The 25,579-nt window shown below is 36.0% G+C and overlaps 1 protein-coding gene across 3 annotated transcripts in view; it reads right to left on the bottom strand.

The window, feature by feature from the left end:
- KAT2B (lysine acetyltransferase 2B) overlaps nt 1-25,579 on the bottom strand; it is a 78,565-nt gene that overhangs the window by 14,477 nt on the left and 38,509 nt on the right. For 2 of the 3 annotated variants that reach the window (XM_039348863.1, XM_039348861.1), the window contains exons 7-11: nt 18,336-18,442; nt 8,502-8,627; nt 7,213-7,349; nt 4,200-4,411; nt 2,026-2,152 (exon numbers count right to left, since the gene is read on the bottom strand). In XM_039348863.1, coding sequence (XP_039204797.1) covers nt 2,026-2,152; nt 4,200-4,411; nt 7,213-7,349; nt 8,502-8,627; nt 18,336-18,442 — 709 coding nt within the window. The remainder of the gene's footprint in view (nt 1-2,025; nt 2,153-4,199; nt 4,412-7,212; nt 7,350-8,501; nt 8,628-18,335; nt 18,443-25,579) is intronic. The other variant, XM_039348862.1, reaches the window with a different exon arrangement.

Genomic DNA, 25,579 nt, shown 5'->3' with positions numbered 1-25,579 from the left:
CTTTGCAGCCAAGTCTAAGCAGAATAAAAAGTTATAACTAACCTACCTTTCCAGAGAAAATGAATTAAGTGAATCTTGCATGCAAAGCTGCATCTGTATCTGAGCGTATTTTATCAACTCTATGTTTATCTTTTGTGTTGTTGTTGCTTTTTTGCTTTTTTCTATCTTTAATGAGGCATTTGTTACAACCTGCTCCTAGGGTTGATGTTATAATTTCCCCCTGCCTCATCGTTTATTTTATTTATTTATTTCATATGGCATAACAGTATACAGCATTAGTGCATAAAATTCTCAAAAACCACAGATACAATGTGTATCAAAATATAAAACACCAGTACAGTGAATCAAGATGACGTGAAGTGTTAACACCACTTTACAATGCCTTGGTAAGGCCACACTTGGAATACTGCATCCAGTTTTGGTCACCACGATGTAAAAAAGATGCTGAGACTCTAGAAATAGTACAGAGAAGAGCAATAGAGATGATTAGGGGACTGGAGACTAAAATATATAAGGAACGGTTGCTGAAATTGGGTATGTCTAATTTAATGAAGAGAAGGACGAGGGGAGACATGATAGCAGTGTTCCAATATCTCAGGGGCTGCCACAAAGAAGAGGGAGTCCAGCTATTCTCCAAAGCACCTGAAGGCAAGGTAAGAGGCAATGGATGGAAACTAATCAAGGAGAGAAGGAACCTAGAACTAAGGAGAAATTTCCTGACAGTTAGAACAATTAATCAGTGGAACAACCTGCCTCCAGAATCTGTGAATGCTCCAACACTGGAAGTTTTTAAAATGAAACTGGACAGCCATTTGTCTGAAATGGTATAGGCTTCCTGCATGAGCAGGTGGACTAGATGACCTCCAAGATCCCTTACAACTTTATTATTATTGTTGTTGTTATTTAAAAGTGCACAATATGAACGATGAATAAAATGATGAATAAAATTAAATTATGTATGAGCAGTTACTAGAGTGACTAAGCCTATGGCCGGATAACTGAATCGTTTAGCCACTGAACAGTAGTGCCCCTGAGATGATGTAGTTTTTGTATGGATCCAGGGAACCTTCTGAAGGGGCATTCCTTCACAATGTGATGTAAAATTCCCACAGACAGCATCATTACTTTTGCATGTCCATGTGAATGTAGTTTTATTATTAGTTCACCTGCTTTAGACCAAAAATTTTTTGTTTGTTTTGATTTTGGACTTTTTGCTCTGTATTATTTAGACAGCTAAGGCATTACACTTAGCATACTGTTGAGGTTAAATTTACATGTTCATTCATTCGGTTAGGTTGTTGATTAAGCAACCAGCATATGACAAAATCAGATATACAATTTCAGGATATAACTTCCTGCACTAAGCAAGCATAGATCATTATTACAGATGATTCAAGATCTATTAGATGTTCTGTCCTTTGAATGCACAAAACTTTTTGGATGATTAGTAGACATCACATATTTTCCTAATGGAACTAATCATTTAATAAAATTTAGTAATAAAGCAATAATTCCATTATTATAGACAGAGTCTAAAAGTTGGGGAACAATTGTTGTTTATTGCCACCAGAAAGTTTTCAATATTATAATTTACATTATTATAATAATAAACCACATGCAATAGGTTGTGACTTTAGGTATATTTCAATCACATTCAGGAAAAATAAAAATTATTCTAATTGTGCACACAGTTTCCCAACCATCCCCTTTTATCTTATTTGTCTCATTATTATTTGCACTGGGACCAAACTGGAAATAAAATGGAAGACTTATATAGATATTACATTCATTACTGACAAACACAGAGCTGAAATTTCCTTTAAGTGGTATAAGTAGAATTAATTCACAAGAGAATGTTATTTTGCCATATGTTTTATTCAGTCTTCTGGTTCCTTTTTAAAAAGTAAAATGTACTTTGAATTATTTCCTCCATTTGATCAGGTTTAGGACTATGAGGTCACATAAAATCCAATTATACCTGTGCTTTGTACATTTTTCTGATAATGCAATTAATATTAGTTTTACCTTGACTTGTTCATTAGAAGTCACAGCACAGAAAACTATTTCCGTAAATCCTTGAGATGGGAACATCCGAAAACAGATACCACCAATCACACGACCATCCTTTATTAATGCAAGGGTCTTGTGTTTCCTGTAGTTATATATTTTGACATATAAACCATATACCCATTAATGATGCCCATCACAGGTGCATTCATAACCATAGCAATTATAAATAAAAGATGTTTTGCATAGATTCTGATACTAGATTGGATTTTATTTTCAGAAGCTGTCCAGAAAACTGACAACATAAAATATTCTGACTGCATTTTTGGATTCCTTTTCACTGTTTATCTCCTGTCCCATCTTATTATACTGGAATAATAAGTTTCTTCGAGGCAGAAATAGTTCTATTGAATAATGCCAACTTCTACTCAGCGGCCTGTTTCCAGAGAGAAGGAAAATTGTCTATTAAGACTAAAAGAGTTAGTCTGACTGGAAAGAATTGGATTTTCAGGCTGTAGTTTATCATCATCTTTCAAGCCTTTACCAGAATTGTAGGGATTCCTATCTCCTCTTAAATCAATTAGTCTACTTCTTCCACAAAGACAGAGAACCAGTTTTGAACTTGGTCAAGGTCAGTCCTCACTCTTTTTCATGTTACTAGCAGAGTCGATATACAACTTCTAAAATATTCCTAGCAGGGCTTGAATTAGTATGTGATTAAGTAAGTCCTCTGGAAGTTTGCCAGAAAAGTGAAGAATCTCTCTTCCTGGCTGATTGATTTAGTTTCTGGCAAGTCTCCTTCACTGATAATCTTTTAAACACATTTTTTATACTGAATAAATTTCAAATTGCAAAAAAAAAAAAAAACCCAAAACCAATTAACTTGATAAAGTTTCAAATCTTTTGAAACATGAAACAAACATTTGTTATAATTTCCTCTCTAGTAATTAGCAAATAGCTTAAGGCAACAACAGTTGGACTATTCCCATTGCCCCTGACTATTGACCATGCTTGCTGGGACTGATGGAAAAATTTTCAATAATACCTAAAAGGCAATAGGTTCCATGTTAGGAAATTTATAGAATATCTAGAACCAAGAATGTTTAAAGTATGAAAATACTGAAAAACATTGACTCAATATTTCAACTTTTAAATAGCATTTATTTTGTTTAAAAATTAGATGTATGATAGTTTTGATAATTTCTTAGTAAAGATATTTATTTACATTATTTATACGGGTGCCTAACTTACAAATAATGACTCTGGAGTGCTTACATATGGTTAAAAACATTAAAAACTGTGATCATATAAAAAACACCACAATAAAGGATAATCAAGGCCAAATCACGACATATTATAATTTAAAGTAATTTCAGGATGAGCTTCTCTGGTATTCTGGCCAAATGTCCAGGGTAAAAAAATAAATTTTCAATCCTTATATAAGGATAAAGACCCTCTTGTTCCAAAGACAGGCCCAGATTTATCACAGGGATAAGTAACATTTTTTCATGAAACAGACTTGAAGCATGCTCGCTATTCTGCTGAATCTCATGGGGCACAGATAATTGGAGGCAGGCAATCCTACAAATAGCCAGGTCTTATGTCTTGAAGGGCTTTAAGTATAGTTATTAAGCAGTTAAAAGGGCAGTTTTAAGAAGCAGTACTAAAGACAATTTAACTGATAATTTTGAAGAGCCAAACAGTAATATTAATATTACCAAAAGTTGATGTGATAGAAAGCAATTCCTATACCAATTTTCCAGAGAACATTTTGGAAGGGAGCAAGAATTGCCCAAATTGTCCTCTTTCCTGTTCCAATGATAAATCATCTCTATCTGTGAAAGATTAAATATTGCCTATTTCTTATTATTTGGAACAAACTTTATAATGAATCACTAAATGCAAATCCCAATCTTTAGCAATATCTGTTGGTCTGCCCAGAGTTTGAAAATTCTAACAAAGAATGCCACGAATTACAACCACTACACTACTTTACCAAATGGATACCTAGCTATCTAGATAATTAACTTGTCATCTTCCTTTTTGTTACTGTTGTTGTTGTTCCAAGTCCCAAATCAACAATCCATAGATTTAAAAGCCTGTTTTCAGTTTCTAAAAATGAACCCATTCAATAAATATCCTCTTACTTGTTCTATTTTTCCCTTTAAGAAAAAGAAAGAAATGATACTCACGGATCAAAGACTAGACGAGTAATATACTCTTTTGGCATTCTGGGTAACTGATGTGAGAATACATTTTGTAAGCCAACCAGCCACATCATAATCTTTTTATTTGGTTTTTGATTTAAGGAATTTCCAACAACATGAAATTCAATCACTCCCCTACGCTCTTCCAGTCTTGCAGCTTCATCCCGGGCGGAGTGTGCAGACAGAAAATTAGTCTGCTTTATGAAAAAAACAATAAAAATTATTCAGTATTTATTTCAGGAATCCTTTTTTTCCTTTTCATATATAGTCAATACATATCTCAGTAAATGGAAATCTTTTCCATTTGTTTTAATGACACATACTTCTCTTTAAGGTTGCCTCTCTGAGTAAGTAACATATCTGAAAACTATCCAACAATTCAGGCTAAATATTTAATAATTTATTTGGTGCTTACCTAGTGTCATGTGTCTGACTAATGAAACACTTCAAAGAATTTTCAGGCATGGTTTAACCTAAAAAAACCTTTATTAGCAGAGACTGTCAGCACGGCATGATGGATGTCAAGATCTGAATTTCCCTTTCCTTTGCACATAACATTCCAGGCATTTCCCCTCCCCTATTTTGGGGTCATGATTCACATCTTCCAATTAACTTGAAGGACAAAGATTCACTTCATTTTCGGGGGCTTTTCCCTCCTCCCTCATTCCTCTGAATTAACTCTAAAAGTGCCAGACAGTTCAGCATAATTTGTCAAAGCAAGAATATCCAATATTAGCAGCGCTGACACCTAGGTTTTTACCATGAGAAAAAATGTTTCAAAAATCCATTACACTCTTGCTATACAAAATAATATTTCTGTCAATCAGCTTATTTCTAATACTTTAAAAAAATGAAAACCCTCGCATAATTCCTACTTCAAAAGTAAAACAAAACATCTTTCAATGTTATTTGTGTCCTTTAATACAAGGGTCCCCCAACTCCTGGGCTATGACCAGCACCAATCCATGGCCCACCAGAAACTGGTCCGTGCAAGTGAATGAAGTCCCATTACGCATGGGATCCATGCCCCACCCAATCCATGGAAAAAAACGCCCCTGGCACCCAAAAGGTTGGAGGTTGCTACTTTAATATATCTTCTCAATTACAAGCATCTATATAGTATTAAATAGCCAGGAGATAGTTATTTATTTTGCATTCCAAAAAAACACAACTAAATTATTTAGTATCAATCACAGTGATAGTCTTCAACTTGTTACCAGTCTTTTTATCATTGTGAAATTATGATGGCCTTGAAAAAAGTGCTTTATAGTCTGTAAAGCAGTGGTGGGATTCAAATATGTGAACAACTGGTTCTCTGTACGGATGCTGCTTCCGGAAGTCCATTCTGGGCCTGGGCAACAAAAAATTAGGTACTGATTCTGCCAAAGTGGTACGAACTGGCTGAATCCCACCACTGCTGTAAAAACACTTTTATCGTATAAAATGTTCCTCCTTGTGGTCTGGCGTATTTGGCAACTGGCTCAACTTTATGGCTGGTTGTACTATCCTGAGGTCATGTGATGGCAATTTGTAAGATTTTTGGCCAGTTTCTAGCAAAAAACATCCTGTTAAATGATACATTTAATTACTGCTTCGAAAAATGTCAAAAGTAAGTCCAGTCACTTGGGTGCCTTGAGTTATAACTGCAATGACTTACAACTAGATTTCTAGTCCCAATTATCATCATAAGTCAAGGACTATCTGTACAATTTTAATGATTACAACATGCAGAAAGAAATGTTCTAAAGATGATGAGAACTAGTACAACTATGCAAATTATGCCTTCTCTGACAACTTGGCTGACTAGCTACAAAAGTTACCCAATATATAAATTTTGTCCCTTCATCCTTCTTACAATTTCTTGAAGGTCCCTGAGACACAAAGATCTAGAAATGGATACATGGAAGGCAAACAGAAGCCAAGCAGGCACATTTTCTCTCAATTTCTTGACAATGCTTAGAGTAGAAAAACATTGTCATCCACTTCACATATTTCTCCTCCTATAAACCACAGCTAGGGGGCAGGTTTTCAGTAGTAATGAGACAAAAGACTACAGGGGAAAAAAAAAAATGCTGTGTTGAATTAATTAAAAATTAGCTATGTTGAATGGAAGATAATGAGTGGAGATAGAGGAGAAAAGGGAGGAAGGAGGAAATTTAAACCAAATAAATGAGAATTTGATATTCACGTATTCTCAAAGTAATCTAATGGAAATATAGATGATGAGCCATGTTACAGTATAAGATTTTAGAGACAGGGTTTGGAGCCTCTTTTTGTTTTGTTTTATTTTGATATGATTTGATTTGAAATATGATTTATTTTGATCTTCTCATATGCTGACTTTTTAGTTGCAAGCTGCTCAGAATCATTTAGTTGAGCAGTCTATAAATTAAGTAAATCTAGCAAATTATGCTAAGTTCATGAAGCATTATAAATTTGCTTAAGATGAAATCTTGACTAATTTTCTTCATATGTCTGAATATACAATATTAATCCATATGAACAATTCCCCTTCTAAATATGAATACATTTTGAAATGCAAATGATAAAATTGAATCATATGCAAAAAGACAAGATGTTTGAACGAAACTAACTGTATGCCACCTATGCCATTAAAAATATCCTTTAAATTAAAATTTATTTTTAAATCTATCATTTTCTAGTGTATACAAACAATATTTAAATGTCATATATGTATATGTATGGCTTGATGTGTTTGGATACATTTTACTACTTTTAATAATCCCAGAATTCTTAGCTATGGTCATATTGGGTAGGAATTCTAGGAATTAAAGTCCAGGCAATATGAGGCATCTACTTAGGCTGAATTCTATTAAAGTATTAATAATGAAAAACTGCTTTCAAATAAAAATCAGCTCAATAGAATTGAAATTAAAAAAAAATTGATATGACAATAAGCCTATTGATACCTATAGTTAGAAAATGTAATATGCTATCATTTTTGACATTGATTAATTCTGAAAGGTACATTTCTCACCTCTGGACCAATCATTGCTGTTGGATCTGTAATGGTTGACATCACTTCATTGATCAGTTCAACAGGAATATCTCCTATAACCCGTGGCTTCTTAGCATTCTCTGAAGAGTAACTTTCATTATTTTTTCTTTTTTCTCCTAAATAATAAAATAATTATTTAACAACAAAATCCAAATGTTGTACATTACCAGAATCAAAAAAACATCAAATTATATTACTCATTGTTGAAAAATATTTGATTGTTGAGTTAAAAAAGCTATGAACCTCAGTAGCAAACAAATTATATTCAAGAATATGAAATTGGTAAAAGCTACTCAGAAGTCACTGTATTAACCGTCTCATCAGGGTTCAGCTCTCCATATTACCAATGGCTGGGAGGGACTACAAAAATCCCTGGGGATTGGGAGTTCCAGAGCATGGGGGCCACAACGAAGAATGCCTAGAACCTTTTATACAACTCAAAGCTTTTTTAGGGAGCATGCAGGCTCTTTGACTTATTATAAAGGACGTGGAGGTTCAATTCTAGCAAGACAGTGCTTGATTTAAGCTAATGCTATACCAGGACTAGTTGATGACTAAAATATATATGCCTAGGAAAACTACTTTTAAATATAACCAATATAACTATATAAATAAATATAAATATAGTTATATAAATATAACTCTTTGGAGAATAACAAAGAAATATCATAATTATCATTCAGTTTAGCATTCAGACAGTGAGTCATAATAAATTCCTATTTATAAAATAATAGTCATTCATTTGACTCTCAGTATAGCTTGTAGCCAGATTACTTAGCATTTTTGTTAGAAAACTAAACTGATATGACTTGGGACATGATAAAAGATCATTACCATACATTGTGGTCTTGCTTGCATTAGTATTTTCCTGGCTATTCCATAATTTTGGTAAACACGATTCACTATTGTGTTAATCTAAGTATTTCAAGATATTTTTGTATATACTATTGTTATCTTAGCTTTCACTGATGGCTAGCCTGTTTCCATATATGAGTATGCCACAGTTCTTCCCAAAGGCAATATGAGAAGATCATCTGCACAATCATTAAGGCAATTATAGTTGTTGCATCAAAACTCTGTGCCTCATTTATCTATAGAAATTGTAAAAAACCACTTTATTACTATAAACTCTTATTGATAGGGCAGTATGGGGAACAGTTCTATTCTTCTTTATTTTGTATATATTTTATTGGCATGGTTTTTGGGGAAAAAACCCTATAATATTTACAATTAGCAAAACAGACAAAATTCTTTGCTATTTATATTACCTAGGTTTTGGTCCAGGCTAGAAGCAGATTTGGAAGCAGGACTCATAGTTCCTCCACTAGGTTGTTCCAAAGATGAGGGACTTGAACTGTATGAAACAGATCTCATCATAGGAGGACGATTAATAACTAACAAAGAAAGAAAGCCAGAGTTGAGGCATATGAAATCAAGATGCAGGTGGATGTAACATTTAAAAAAACACTTCAAAAGATGATAAATATAAAAATAATTCCAGTATGAGGTAAGAATTTAACCAACTATCAATATGGGACATCCTGATTAGCAGCCCTTTTAAACTACAGGCAGTCCTCAACTTACAACCATTTGTTTAGTGACTATTCTAACTTACACAGCACTAAAAAAAGTGACTTATGACTATTTTTCACACTTAGGTTTTAATAATTTTAGAACTGTATAATTAAGTTTAGAACTGTATAATTAAGGTTAGCCAGTATCTTAGAGTCTGGAGTCTAACTGCACTGGACACTTGCCAACAATGATGTGAGAGAGCAAGACATACATACATACATACATACATACATACATACAAAACCCAAGAGAAAGACTAGAGAGAAGAATGAGACTGAGATGCCACAAAGAGAAAATTCCAAGCATTCTGAACATTCGAAGGTGACAGCAACTTCTAGACATCTGAAGCTGAAGGATTTGTTCCAGCACCATATAGCACATAAATCTCCCTTTTCCCCCCTTCCTCTCCCTCACAATCTTCACCAATACTTCATATTATGTCCTACATGACTGGGAAGAGAGTGATTTCTCTTCCTCTGAAGATGAAGTTTCTACAGGAGAAAGAGGGGCGTTCACCTTTAAAACCACAAAAAAGCCCGAAAAGTGGATGCAGATCTAATTGCTAAGAACTGCCTACTAACTGCTAAAAGAGTTATTGCAATTTTTAATCAGCTATTAAATGTCAATCAGAAAATAGACAAACTTTTTCTATAATGGAAAATAATATAACTAAATCTAATGTGAAGCCAGTCACCAATCCAGCTGCTCCAAAGCTCTCTCAAAATACTCACAAATGCACAAGTCCTCATATGTATGGAAATCGCCACGGATAAGCTAGTTTTACAATGTCACAGGATTTTGCTGCAGATGGCAATTAATCCTCCCAACAAAGTTAAGTGGGAAAATAGAAAAGTAATACTTCACTCCCTTTCACAACTGCTTCACTGTAGAATATATTCCAGCTGAACTTACTGAAATCTCCTGGCTCCATATGGCAAGGTCTTGACAGAATAATGCTGGCTTTTAGTCATTTCGCACTCTCTTCAATGATCTTTAAACAGATATTTCTTAAGGGATTTTCAAATCACACCTACATGTGTACCGCCACTGCTGAACTTGGGAAGGACAACCAATCACATAAGGAAGGGCATCAAGACCCAGAGCTGATGAAATCAGCCAGCCAATACCTATACAGCAGAATGTTCCACCAACTCCAAGGTTGACTCAGATAAGCATAATGCCCTTGATTTAAATTAAAACAAAAATATGGACATCAGCCGACTCTATGGAAGATGAGTAAGAACTGGGACAGTTATTTGGCGACCTCCCTAGGAAAAGCAACAAAACCATCATATATAAGCTTGAGGCAGTAAAATCAATGCTTTAGTCAGTGACTCTTGCAACTGAGTCTTTCAATACTCTACTACCCCCTAGCTGCTCTTCTGCTGAAAAGCTGACAAGTTCATTTTCCAGCATCCCCACAAAAAACAAAACAAAAAGGAGCTCTAGCCCAAATCACATTGTCAGCAGATAAACATCACAACGAAAGGAAACCAATTTGGTGAACAATTTAATGGATCAAGCAAGCTACCTTGCTGAGTAGATTCCTCAAGGAAAATCCAAGGCATTAACCATTGTATAAAACTGAATACATCATGTTCTAATGATCTCATATCTGCGTTATCACCAGCAGGAGTGGGGATCACAGATCCAGAGACACCTGTACTGGACGTGAGTCTGTGGAATACTGACCCTCATGATAAAGAAAAACAAAAATTACAATATAGGAAGAAGTTGAACCTCAAAATAATTATGTATATTCCAGAAGTATTGTTACCAATACTGATAACTGACTCCCCTGGCATTTATAATAAAACTATTTTTTAATGGTTTAATAACCAACACCATGAAGTAATCTGTGTTTCCAGTATTCCTCAAGATCTGCCTTTAGCAGGCGTACTTTATTTAATGCTACACATTCTAACGGCTTCCAGGCTGGTCTTTGCTCAAAATTGGAGGAATAAGGGAACCCCAACGGAAGAAGAGATCCTGCATAAAATTCTATCATGTGCTGAGATGGACAGGCTTACAATGATTATGAAAGACAAAACAGAACACAAATACTTTGAAATCTGGGGCAAATTTTACTGTTGGTATGAATTAAGAACTGCTCGGACTTCAAGTTAATGGTAGAATTAAAAGATATACCGTATATGCCGGCGTATTAGGCGACCCGGCGTATAAGACGACCCCCGTCTTTATAGCCGGGCCGCATTCCTAGAACGTCGTCTTATACGCCGGAAACTACCAGTATTTCCGGCATATAAGACGACTCGGCGTATAAGACAACCCCCGTCTTTGGCGCCGATTTCAGCGCTCGCGGAAGTCGCCTTATACGCCGGCATTTACGGTACATAACTGTACATATAATTGTATATATAATTGCATTGTATAGAAGATGAGGCTCATATAGAGGTTAAGAACAATGTATTAAACTTTTGTATTATGATAGGAACTGATAGGAAAATTCACTCTGGAATGTCATGTTTGTCCATTGTTGTTTTAATTGTATTATGAATAAAAATTTAAAAATTTTTTAAAAAAAAAAGATCTGCCTTTAGCAGTGGCCACTACTGGGAATTCAGATTGACAATTGTATGCGCCTAAATTCCTAATTCTCCTTTCATGGAATTCTGCAGGCTAGAATGCCGAATCTCTGTGTTTACAAATTACATGGCTGAATTCTACTTATTCCTGTATAATTCTACTTAAATCTGTATATAAATGGGTACAAATCCTTTTTACTTTTGCAAATTCCTGGAGCAGGATAAGGCAGATGGTGTTTAACTGGCCGTTTAAGTAACAAGTTATCCTCAACATGATCGCCAACGTCCGATAATGGATATGGCACAAGAAGAAGAATCCTCAACTTATAACAGTTCATTTAATGACTGTTCAAAGTTACAATGACACTGAACAAAGTGACTTATGACCGTTTTTCACAGTTATGACCATTGCAGCATCCTCATGGTCATATGATCAAAATTGGGATGCTTGGCAACTGTCTCATATTTATGACAGTTGCAGTGACCTGGGGTCATGTGATCACTTTTTGCAACCTTCTGACAAGCAAAGTCAATGGAGGAGCCAGATTCATTAACAACTGTGTTACTAACTTAAAAACTATACTGATTCACTTAAAAGTAAAGTGGGGCAAAATTCACTTAACAACTATCTCATTTAGGAACAGAAATCTCGGGCTCTGCTGTGATCATAAGTAGAGGTCTATCTGTATACAAGTCTCAATTAAGCTATACCTAAATGTTATACGGCTAAATTCTATGGAGAGCATTATTCAATTGTGAAAATATAATAATGTTGAATTATTATTTTTTATCTTCCATCATCTCTAAACATGATCCAATTTAACAGTTTATGGTCCTAATTTGAAGCATATTCTCATATCAAATAATCACTCATGTAATTGTTTGGGACAACTTCAATGCAAGGATAGAATTGAACAAGGCACTTTTCACTCAGTTCCAGCAAAACCCTTCTGAACCAGCTATAATGCCCCCTCTGTTAACTCAACAATCCACAGATTTTTAAAGAGGTTACAAGGGGTTGTATCTTCTACAAACTAAAACCAAACCAATTCTACATTTATTGAATGGATTTATCAATACCCATGATGAATTCTCTCACTGGGCCGGCACAAGCCCCTCCCTTATTGATTATACTCTGATCTTACAGAACTTAATTATATCTGAAGAAAATTTTACTTAGAAAACCAGCCTGAAAGCAATCACTTCCCAGGTATCATAATCATAAAAGCATTTAACAACTGTTTTATGGAAATAGAACTTATCCCAATTTTGGAATTGAATTCAGAACTAGGAATGGTCTATGCCAAATGGTCTCAACAACTTAGTAGTCAAATCTCTCATCTGCTTCCCTCTGAACCACTTCTGCATCTCCACTCTACTACTGTCAGAGAGATTTGAGAACTCACTCTGACAGACATTCTCCCATTTAATGCAGTTATTCCAGCCAGTACTTTCTACTCAGGTCTCAAGGAAGAGAGGAAAACAAGCAGGCAGGGTTTTCCCTCTCTGAGCTCTAGTCTTGCATATAATGCCTTGAGGCCAAAAGTAAACTGATCAGGAGATCCAATTTATAGAAAGAGAATCCAGCTGAGCAATTCTATTCAGGACTATATGCTCCTGAAGAAACAATATAAACATTTTAAAAAAAAATAAGATAAAAGAATTTACTAGGCTTCCTGGCAGCAACTGACAACAGCCTCCCAAGCCAGAAATTCCACTTTATTCTTGCACTTAATAGCTTCTCATCCAATCGAGAGACCTTTTCCATTCATCTCTTACCTGCATCTATGTGGGAAAACCACTTTAGAAGATCATATCAACAAGAAGAGCCCTCTAAATTTGATTTGGATCTCAAAGCTTCCCAAATGGGCCCGTCACAAATGCTGAAATAAAGAAGCTTGTAAAACAGTTAAAGCCTGGTAAAGCCCCAGGCAACGACTTTATTGCCCCTGAAATATTGTGAAACAATATAGGCTGGTGGAGCCCTGTTCTTGCCTTCCTGTTTTATCTCTATTATTGATCACACTGCAGATTCCTGAGGATTGTTGCTTAGCTATTATTGTGCCCATATACAAAAAGGGCACATCAGATTTGCCTGCAAAATACAGGTCTAGTAACCTGTTAAGCATAATAAGCAAGCCATATGCTAGACACTTAGATAATAAATCAGTTGATTGCATTGATTCAGAACTGGCTGATGAGCAAGTGGGCTTTAGGTCTGGATACTCTATATATGGACACGCCCTTATATTTCAATATCTGGCTGAAAAATACACATCTAAAGCAGATTCTACACTGTACACTGGATTTGTTAATTTTTAGATCTGCATTTGACTTAGTTCCCAGAACAAGGCTTGGGACAAAGTTTCTGCATACCACCATTGATAGGTGGTTATTTTTGCTCATGCATAATCTCTATAAGAATTCCAGATTCAAAGTCCATTGTAGTATGCAAGGCCAGTATACTAATACGATTCCAACTCAAAAAGGAGTGAGGCAGGTATGTACTACAGCCCCCTCCTCTGTTTAATTTATAAAGTCACTCATGACTAAAATGAATTAATTAGAGTACCACCCACCAAAATTAGCAAACAGGCATATTACTACCTTCTTATATGCAGATGACTTGAACTTCTGGCACAAACACTAACCGGACTCAAACGAACCCTGAATGCTTTGACCAGGTATTGCCCAGAGGAAGCTTTCAAAATCAATCATAGTAAAACGAAAATTCTATGTTTTGCAAAGAGACCTAAATAGTATGCTTGGAGGATAAATGACCAGAATATCGAACAAGTTAAAATATTCAAATATGGGGGCATGATTTTTCATTGTTCCACAAAATGCAGTATGCACCAAAACTATGTTATACAAAATGCTCAAAAAACAGTGACTGCAATCCAATCTATTTTACTAAAGGAGCATGGTATATACAAGCAGCACCAAAGCTATTTTCACCAAAGACTCTACCCTATTCCTCTTTTGCCTTTTTTGAAAACTTGCAGTCTAAATTTCTAAGGGCCATATGCAGGTAGCCCTCTTTGTTTCCATGATAGTTCTATGGGGGGAGACAGGCCTGTTCAAGATAGAAACTGGGGCACGGATCTGCATTGTAACACATTAGCTGAAACTACTGTTCTTCTGCACAGGTCTGAGCCCTTTCCTTATAGAGAATAAGGAATAAATTAAACATGAATTAATGCTATTGTATTAAAACTCCAACATCTCATTTCCTAATGATGGGCTATGAGCATGCACTTAGTGCATTTAAACAACATATTAAAGACCGGGAACCCCCTCCCCCGCTCACAACTATCAATATATTTATATTATGTAACTGTCTCTAAATTTTGGAGAACATTAACTTTAGCACATTGGAACGCTCTGCCCATATTGGAGGGCCAATATAAAAAAAGTTCCATATGAGCTAAAGCTGTGCCTCTGTGGACAAGGGACCATTGAAACTGCAGCTCATATCCTGCTATTTTGTCCCCCTCCGCTCCCTCCGGGACTCAGGAACTCATAACACCTTACCTGATTAAGTATCCTGGAAACTCTGAACATTTTTACATTAAACTATTGTTGGATCAGCATGATTCTGTTTCTTTGAACATAGCTAAGTTTTGTTACATTGTCTGTAAAATTATGCAGACTTTGGTTACCCTTGATTTCATTGTCAGTCATTAACATATTATTATACCTTGTGCTTCAGTTCTGTTCAGCTTTGCTTTATTTTAATCTTTAATTTTTTTTGTGCTGGTCCATGACTGCAATAAGGATTGAACTGAAATAATTCCTGTTTCTTTCATTTAAAACTGTTAACCAGAAATCAAATAAAATCCATGATGTTTTCAATATCAGCATTAATATATTCAATTTCTCCATGTAAACCAGCTTTTTAGCCAATCTGAATATTTACTGGTACCATTTTACTTGCTTTTATCTAAAATTTAGAAATAAGTCTAAGTCTTTACATTCTATCCTTTGAAGTTAGTCCAGTTTTCATTTGGAATGTAGAGTTTGTTTTCCAGATGTCATGCCTGAGACATCTGAGGCAACCCAAGTATGTGAGAATTACCCTAATGAAAGCAGGCGAAAAAGCTCTTAACTGAAGAATTACAGAATCACAATGCAACGTTTTAAGTTCTTGAGGGAACTGCTGCATAAATTTTATTTAGTGTTAAGTGTTATTATTATTAACAAAAAGTTGTTTATTTAAGAGAAGTAATCTTAGCAGCCTCTAGTAGTTTTTCAGGCCAACAATTGCACTTTGAAAATTGCTGGTTCTTAACGTTCTCTCAGCTTAGGTTTTGTTTTTGTTTTGTTTTGCAGATACTGTATTACCAAGCTAGATAACATTATCACTGCAAGGGAGAATGGGATTTGACAGCTGTTTATATAGAGCAGGTGTCCAATCTTGGTGGGGACATGGCTTCCTCCTTGATGGTTCCTTGTCTCTGTTATTGTATCTTCTTCACTTTACCTGGTGCTGTTCCTTCCTTACATCTCTGCCATATTAAAACAGGAGCAGAAGAGAAGATATGTGAGACAATAAACAACATATTGGAATTCAGAAATAAAGTTTACAAAACAAGGCAGCACCACACTATCCTTCTTGGATATCCTCATGAGCAAAGAAACACTGGCAAATTAGAAACTCACTTTTATTAAAACATAATCACTGCAGTAACCTGGAATATCAAAAGGGGGAAGCAGATCACCTATAAAACATCTTTCAATGGATACCCAGCGACTTGATCAAAAAGGAGCTAAGTACATTGCTCAACTATTATCATACATCAAAAACATTTTTGAGACAATGAAACAGACTACTATAACCACTCATCATCACTAGCTCACCCAGCAACAAAATTCCTCCAAAGCAGCCAAAGAAGAAAATTTGGACTCATCATACAGTGTAAACACTGTAACAGCCACTATGTAGGCTGTTAGAAAAAAGACTAGCAGACTGCTTTCCATGAACATCTGCTAGCAATCAGAAGACATGACAAACACTCCTTGTTTCAACTGGGAAACTGTTAATGTTATTGATCAAGCCAAATAAAAAAATGCAAGGGAATTCCTAGAAGCTTGGCATTCACCCAAATAAGCCAACAATAGACACATAGACACAAGTCCATTTTACATATTATTTAAAAGACACAATCAAAAACCTGGATGTGAAACAAACAGCCTAGAACACATCTTTACCGCAGCGAAAATCCTGATATAGGAAACAGACAAAATTAACTATTAGAGAGGGAACCAATGCCCTAATCAAGGAACTACTAAGAAGGAAGCCACATCTCTACTAAAATTGGCAAGGCAAACTACCACATATAAACAACAAAGCCCAACTTCTACAAGCTTACCTAGCCTGGTAGTAAACAATCTGCAAGAAAACAACCAAGCTCAGAGAACCAAAAATCCAAAGTTCAAAATGGAGGTATGCTATATGTACACTGGCAGTTTTTACTGGACAACCATTTGTCTGAAATGGTACAGGGTTTCTTGCCTGAACAGGGAGTTGGACTATTATTATTGTTATTGTTGTTGTTGTTGTTATCTCATGTTGATATTTTGTAAATTTATTTAAATGTCTCTCTGCTTCTATAGGAAGGTGTTAAATAAAAATCTAATTACATACCTCCTGCCTGGTTCTTATTAAACAATATCTCTCTACAAGATTTTACCTGGACAAAATTACAACAAAACATGATGCACCTCTACAGGTCTAGGAAAATTTGGCGCAGCCAACTCATGCCACTAAGTTGCAGCAAGACAACTTGTCCTGGGGACAACTTCCTGCAGGTGGAGAGGGATCTTAGCGCAGAGGTCCCCAATCCCTGGTCCGTGGACCAGTACCAGGCTGCAGCACGCTAGCAACCTGTCCGCACAAACAAGCAAAGCCACATCTGCGAGATGCAGGCAGCACACAAAACCATGCCCCCTCCAGTCCACCCCTCTCTCCCTGGAACTGGTCCTTGGTGCCCAAAAGGTTGGAGACCTCGGCCCTAGCAGGTAAGCAAGCAGATAGAGAAAGTAGAGAGGGGATGGGGGCTTCCCATTTTTACATCCACTGCCACTGCCACAGAACTCAGTGGGCAAGTTGGGCAATGGGGAGGCAGTAGTGGGCAGAGGCACCCCATTTTCACACACCCCACCACTACCGTCCTTGACCTCTGTAGCCCACAGCTCGGCATGACAGCAGCAATTGCAGGGGATGCCCTTAACCTGCCGCCTGACCCATCCACTGACACAATTCCCGGCTTCTTTGGCCTAAAGCTCAGTATGGCGGCAACAATAGGGATATGAAAAAGGAAAGCCCCCTACTGCCACTCTGCACTCTCCCCACTTGCTCGCTCATTCGTCCACTCGGTTCTCCCTCTGGCTGCCCATGTCAAGTTGTCCCCGCAGCAAATTGGCCGTGTGGAGTTGCCCTGCAGCTACTTGGTGCCAGTGAGTTGGCAAGGAGACCTGAGTAGTGAGGTGCTGGTGGTGAGCCGGCCGTGCCATGTTTGGCTACTGCAAGTTATCCCATTCCAGCCCCTGCTCTTTGCTTTCTGTAAGAGCCTCAAAATTTGGCTCTGCCGATTGGCCTTGGACTCTAATGGGACATTTAATGTTGAAGGTGGTCAGTTGACTAGGAAAAAGATCCCGCCTCCAATCTGTAGTATTCTTTTTTAAAAACTTAGGAAATCTCTGTTCATTTTAATATTTAATTTTGTGTGCCTTTGCTTTTATGATGCGTATAAATTATGCAGAGTCACTCAACAATGAGATGGAAGGCATATAAATTTAATAAACAAAATAAATGAAATATAAGAACCATAATTGTAAAGGCCTGTGCAAGTGATATTCAAATTAACTTAGAAGACAATCTTTATGCATTTATAAGTAGCACAAGACTGTCCATTAACTGAATAAAGTTAACATAGCATCTATTTTGGACTTCATCTTGTCTCGCATTACAATATTTACCTGTTTGGATGCCTAGCTGGCTGCTTCGAGAAGTGGAAGTTATGAAATCTGGATCCCAGATAGGAGAATTTTGACTGTATACCTCTTCCTCCAACATGGACAGGAACCTTAACACAGATGTCAAAGCAGCATTAATGTACATAGTCTAACCTACCAGGACAATTATGTCTTGTTCTATTATAGAGATAATTGAAGAAAAATAACAAAGCATATGTATGATATCGTCTATAACATAAATGGTATAATCAAAATAGCTTATTTTTTAAAGTACCGTAAATGCCGGCGTATAAGACGACTTCCGCGAGCACTGAAATCGGCGCCAAAGACGGGGGTCGTCTTATACGCCGAGTCGTTTTATACGCCGGAAATACTGGTAGTTTCCAGCGTATAAGACGACGTTCTAGGAATGCGGCCCGGCTATAAAGACGGGGGTCGTCTTATACGCTGGGTCGCCTAATACGCCGGCATATACGGTATTCAAAGATAAGTACTTTTTGGCTTCATTCCCTAAAGTACTTTAATATATTAAAATAGTAAAATCATATTATTAGTATTACAATCTAATCATTTTAAAGATGACTATGTTCAAAAAACCTGTTCACTCACTTGTTTTCCTATTCTGACCACATGCAATTATTCATAGTGGGCCATTTCAAATATTAGTAATGAAGTTTTTGCTTTGAATAATGGGTATTCTAAGATCCAAATGTTAGACTAGAATTACATAATAGCTACATATAAAAAGTAGTCAGATCAGCCTGACTTACTACTTTTACTTGTTATAAACTGTCCTAAGTAACGCAGACACTAGAAAGAAGATATAAACATGTGTTAGTGTATGTGTGTGTTTATATATTTGTGATGTTTGTGTATATAAATATACATATATATGTACATATCTGTGACATACATATTTGTGAATGTACATGTTTATGTGTATAGCAGATAGAGAGACAGAGAGATAAGTAGACAGCTTAGACAGATATAAATGTATAGCACGTAGATATAGATACAAAGAAATATAGGAGATATAGATATAAATATAACCTCCCACGTTCTTCTGTGCTGCTTGATCATGGTAGGCAGGTATTCCAACTGGTATGCTGAAGAACACCAATGGACAGATACTAATTCATTCAAAGAACATTAAACAAATGGGAGGAGTTTAAGGAAGAAAAACAATCAAGAAATATGCCACAACTAGCATTTCATAGAATAACCATGAAGAACTTGGAAAAGATATTCAGGTGTTGTGATGACTATACACAGAAAGATCAGAATAATGCAAACAATGGTATTCCCTATGTCACTCTAAGAAAGTGAATGTTGACCTTTGAAGAATCAAGACAGAAACAATAAAGATGCTCTTGAAATTTGGTGTTGGGGAAAACGCTTAAAAACATCATGGACTGCTAAGAAAACAAACACATGTATTATCAAACAAATCAAGCCGAGTTCTTATTCATGGTACAAATGATCAAGCTCAAATTATTCTCTTTATTTTGCAAATACCTAGCCTTTCTAGAGAAGACTCTAATGCTGGGCCAAGTAGAAAGAAAAAGTAGATGACCTCACCATGCCGATGGGGATACCACTGGAATACTTGATATACCAGGTTAAGTGCCAGATGATCACAGAGAAAGTGTATCTATCTATGCTAAGAGTTAACACGGATTTGACGGCAACTAATGAATGAATCCATCAATCAATGTCAAGCTATTTTATCAGCCCAAACAAACTTTATGTGAGATGAAGATGTCTTTACTGAAGATTGTGGACTATAATCCACCATGAGGGTGAGTAGATAGATGTTCTTTGACATTTCACTCTAGGACTAAGTGATCAAAATCATCATCTGGCCTCCATGCCTGAGAAAAGGATTAGAACTTGGATTCCTTGCCCCTAGTCCAGCACTTTAACCTCTAAACCTGTATGTATGTATGTATGTATGTATGTATGTATGTAGGTAGGTAGGTAGGTAGGTATTTATGTATTTTTCTCATAGAATGCCCAGAATGGAGTTCCGGCACCTTTTTTGGATGGAACCTTATAGGGTAGGCAAGGTGGGTTGTATGACGTGTGTGAGTTCCGGTGCTTTTTTTTTTTTTTTTTTTTTTTTTAGAAAAAAAGCACTGTATGTATATATGTGTGTGTGTGTGTGTGTGTGTGTAGTATACAGAGATGAATTAGAGGTACGGTACTTATATCAATTCTATTTTAAAAGTCTTGACTTCTTCTAAATATTATAAACAACTATTGATTAGAAGGCAGTGGCCTAAGAGGCCAATGACCTGACAGGGGAATATAGTTATTTTTCACAGAGACAAATGGAAGCTGTGGCTATATATTTGTAATGCAGACATCCAGAGGACCACTAGATGGCAGCAAAGCAATCCTAATGGAACCCAGCAGACCATTAGATTTTGCTTTTATAAAAAAAATCCTTGTACATTTTAAGGATATTTGTTTTCATCAAAGACATTATTTTAAAAACTGTTGCCCTGTATCCATGAAAGCTATATTTTATTCTTAAATATTTATTTAGAGCTTAATTGATTTTAGTTTGGGACAAAGGAGGTAGAGATATAAAGTGTACAGCTACACATTTTCTTGCCAAAATTACTAAATAGCTTAATGTTATTTCATATATAAGTATTTTAAAAGATATCCATGCATTTTCATCTACAAGAAAGCAACCAGATGGCTTAGAGAAATTAAGCCACATCAAACAATCCAGAATAAGCACTCATCCAAAAAGCTTTGGTTTTGATTTTCTAATCTTAACAAGCTCTGAAAACAAATAGGAGCTGATATCACAGTTGACAACAGGTAACAGAACCATTTTGGAGACTGCTTAAGTTCCCCTGACATACCAAAGTGATGCCCATTACTCTTCTGACTGTTAAACTGATATTTATAATCTTCAACTTTTTAAAGCAATATTGCACCTTGAAACTACATTAAAGCATCCCTGTTACATTCTTTCCTTGTTGTCTGTTGAAGACTCTGTTTTGAAAAATAAGAACCCACTCAGAATTCTAAATGGCAGTTCCACCAACTTAGCAGGCAGTTTAGTTAAAGCAGCCCCAGAATAACAACATTAACCACTGCAAGAATAAATTTTACAAATATATAATGGATCAACCCATATAAAAGGGAAAAATGTATTTTTCTTCTTACATTGAGCTGATGCAAAAAAGATGCCTTCCACTCAAAAGCTTCCATATACGGTAGCTAGAGTGATTATTGTTAACATCCATAACAATTATCATTCCAGCTATATATAGTACATTAGCTATGTATATTATTATAGGAATTAAACCTGCTAAAACATAATGCAACCTATTTTTCAGTTAACAAAACAACGAAATGTAATTGTATAACTGCAGTCCTACAGACAAGAGAATGATCTATTGATCACCTTGGGATTTAATTCTGATTACAAGTGCTTAACTTTACAATGTGAGGCTGATAGTGCTAAAGCACTCTCCTTGGAAGAAGATCAACTGAATTCAATTGATAAGTTTTAAATAAACCTATATAAGATGGTGCTATTTTTTTGCACAAATCCTCAAAATAGCTCATTGCATTAAGGATTATTGTTCCAGGATATCAACTTTCTTATTTCACACATTGAATGTAAGACTATATCAGTTCAATAAAAAAAAGACATATATGAACAAATCAAATTTGGACAATGTTTGATATAAGCTATACTTCCAACGAAAAGGTGTTAGATTCCATAATGTTACATGAGAAATATGACTGACTGCCTATTAAAACTAACCACTTAGCACATTCATTAACCATATAGCTCAGCCTTTCTCCAAACTCATGCCTTTCAGAAGTATTGGGTCTGCCTTGCTAGTTGGAAATTTTGGGAACTGAAGCTTATGTGAGTTGGAATTCAACTAACTTGAAGAACAGAAGGATGATGTTGGCTAGCCAAAGCAATTTTGTTAACGGCCTGCATGATGACAGAATGGGCGAACTCATCGCAACCAACTTGCCGTGGGGCAATTCAACAAATACTAAAGTTAAATTAATTTCAGTGAAACCGTGGCCAATAATAATAAGAGAAAGTCAATCCAGAAATACAAGAATTACAATAATTTTGATGAAAATGTCTAAGACTTGCAGGTTTATTTTCCAACCAGTTCTGTTCCTTACCATTGGCTATTGTTACTGGGAGCCGACTGGCTCCTGAGTTGAAGAGTCAGAATTTGTCTTGCTCTTCCACTTTAGGGTCTGACTCATCAGATGGGTCTAGGATAACTTGGCATGGCCAATTCGTCATGGGACAATTCAATGTTGTATTAATCATCTCATTCAGTTACTTTTAATTATTGGTCACTACATTTACTGCAAAAACACATTAAAATTACCTGACTTTTTTCTGAGCAGAAAATGATCCTAAGCCCTATTATGCAGAAAGATCAATTGAGTAAAACAGATGTTCTGTAAGGGTCATCTAAAGAAAAAGATGATTCAGGAAAACAGGCACATCCAAAACAGTGCTGTAAAAGGGGGGCTTGGGAGTCAAATTTCTGTTAGCAAACAACTTTTGAACCCCCAAATATGAGTTCTCGATGTGCTGTTTCTGATTTTTGGATTGGTATAAGAACAATCTCAAATTTAAATCTTAGACTTGCACGCATGGAGCCTTTGCTTCTGAAGTAATCTTGTTTTTCCTGAGCATTTACATTTTTCCACTGTGATAAGATTTATAACTGTCATAAAGAACTCTGATACAAGTATGATCGCCTGTATTTATAATTGCTGGCACAGGGCTATTTGCCAACCTCATATAAGAAGTACCTCAACTGTAGTCAATGTTATGGAGCAACCGCTAGCTAAAAATGAGTAACTGAAAGCTCAGCTGACATATTTGCCAATACAGATGGAAATACCATGTCCTAAATATCCTGTCTCAACGCCTGATAAATTTAATTGCGCTCTCTGCTAGATTCCTGGTTTGAGAAACTGAATGTGAGCTGTTATCTTGAAGATTTCTGTTTAGACCATAAAGTCGGGTTCATTATCATCCCGTTTTTGGTTCAATTGCTAAATGGGCTACTCCCTTTATAGTGAGTGTATCAGGTAATTCATGTTCATATTTGAAAATCCTACTAAATCCACCCTGGCAAGCCATCACATTAGATAACTGTTATTAGAAGTCAGATCAGTGGCTGAATATGTGACTGGCACAAGAACTAGAGTAAAATGAGGCTGGACCCAGTGCCAGGAGAGCTGGTGGCATCCTAGATAAGACAAGACTCTGGTTTGAGTAGAATATGCTTACAAAAAATTTTTAAAAATCAACCTTTATTGTCAAAGTACAACATGTGTACAATGAGATTGGCTAAGCCTCCCTTCGTGCATCCCCCCGACACAATTCATAATTCTTACATTTTGCAAGATTTAAGTCATATGCGTTTGCAAATTCATGGGCCTCTGGACTAATGAAAAGCATTATTTCCATCCAGTTTCTTACCAAATATAAAATGGCTTCAAACTCTAAATACCTAATTCATCAGCTGGACATCTACCAACTAAAGTAAAAGCAAATGATAACCCTGGTATATATTGTACTATGGAAATTACAGTACAGTACAAGAAATTACATTCTTCTGTATCAGGTAAATGGATGGTCCCAATTTAGAGAGATTCCTAAACCAAGATTACAAGCACTTCTATGCAGCCCCAGCTCTTGAACCATACCCAGAAAACATGTGGTAATATTAGTGATCATCTAAATTTTAGTTTTCCAATCTTATGATCTCAGACCATAATGAATTCTGGAGCCATAAGTAATTCTTGGACCAGTACTTCACCTACAAAATCCCACAGGATTCAATACAGCTCTATTCCCAATGGAATTCACTGTCAGGCCTGTGTTTTCTGGACCTGGAACATGGATTAGAGTAAATTGAAATGGACTTGGCAGAGCACTGGAAAACATAAAATTATTTCTCTGTTTCACATTTTTCTGTAGCTGTGGCCTTTGACTGGGTAAAAATTCATGAACCACATCATCTGACCAAAGGAAGCTCTAAATTTCAGCTTCCTTGATTATGTGGAACATATACCAACTACACATCCTGCAGAGTTTCTTACAGATTTCAGTAAGCAAGAGGATGATAAGCTACCATCTCACTGGCCTTATCATTGCCCCACTGACCTGATCACTGCCCAATTGAGCAGATCTGTTTGGAATTGGGGCTTTTATGATTTTATAAGCAAAAACCTTAACAAAATTCATCCACTCATCTATTGCACCAGCTCCTTACTGGTGTTCTGTTTGTAAAAATATAAATTATGGGAACTGTAAAATTGTAACAATTTCCAGGCTGTCAACCAAATCTCCTTCTAGAATAGATATTCTCTCCCTCATCATTGAACTTTTCAAGCATTTGCAAAAGATATGCATCTTTACTAAGTTAAGCCTAGTGATGCTTACAATTTGCTTCACATCCAAGGTGGTGATGAACGGACAATTTCTTTCCACATGCAGTATAATCACTTTCAATACAGTGATTCTTCTAGGCTATGTTGTGCACCTGTTGCCTTCCAAAGTCTGAAGAATGATATTTTCCAGAACTTGACTCTATGAATCTATTAGACTCTGTCTTGATGACATTCTAATCCATTTATCTTCTCCTAAACAATATGAAATTCATATTGTGTAAGTAGACTTGCAGCATCTCCAAGTACATCACCTCTGTGTTACATTCTAAATTGTGAATTTGAAGCACATCAGATTTTTTGGGATACTGCATCTTATCAATACAGATACAGATGGAACCTAACAAAGTTGAAGCTATTACATTTGGTAACTACCCCAGAAAGCTAGGAGCATTCAGAGGCTAATGGGTTTTGTAAACTATTCTTCTTCTTTCATTCCAAGTTTTGCTGAGTTCAGAGCCCTTTAATCTACTGCTTAAGCAAACATTACAGTATTTATTTGGGATACATTGGCTCCAAAAGCTTTTGAAAAGGGAAAGAAACTTTTTTTCTACTCAGCCTATCCTGCAATATCTGATCACTTCTCAATGAAACAGATTCCAAATGGGAGGCATCTGCTGCAAGTTGCAATCATAGCTGCTGCAAGTTGCTGTCTTGTGTCTATTATTTTAGAAAACTAAAACACTGTTCCATCTGTGATAAGAAATTAACAATCAAGATGACTTTTTGATATCTGAGATACCTTCTAGAAAGAGCACAAAATCCCATAGAAATATGGA

The sequence above is a fragment of the Crotalus tigris genome, unplaced genomic scaffold (assembly GCF_016545835.1).
Source record: "Crotalus tigris isolate CLP2741 ecotype Arizona unplaced genomic scaffold, ASM1654583v1 scf7180000018184.2832721, whole genome shotgun sequence".
Taxonomy (NCBI): domain Eukaryota; kingdom Metazoa; phylum Chordata; class Lepidosauria; order Squamata; family Viperidae; genus Crotalus; species Crotalus tigris.
This window is presented reverse-complemented; position numbering and strand designations above follow the sequence as displayed.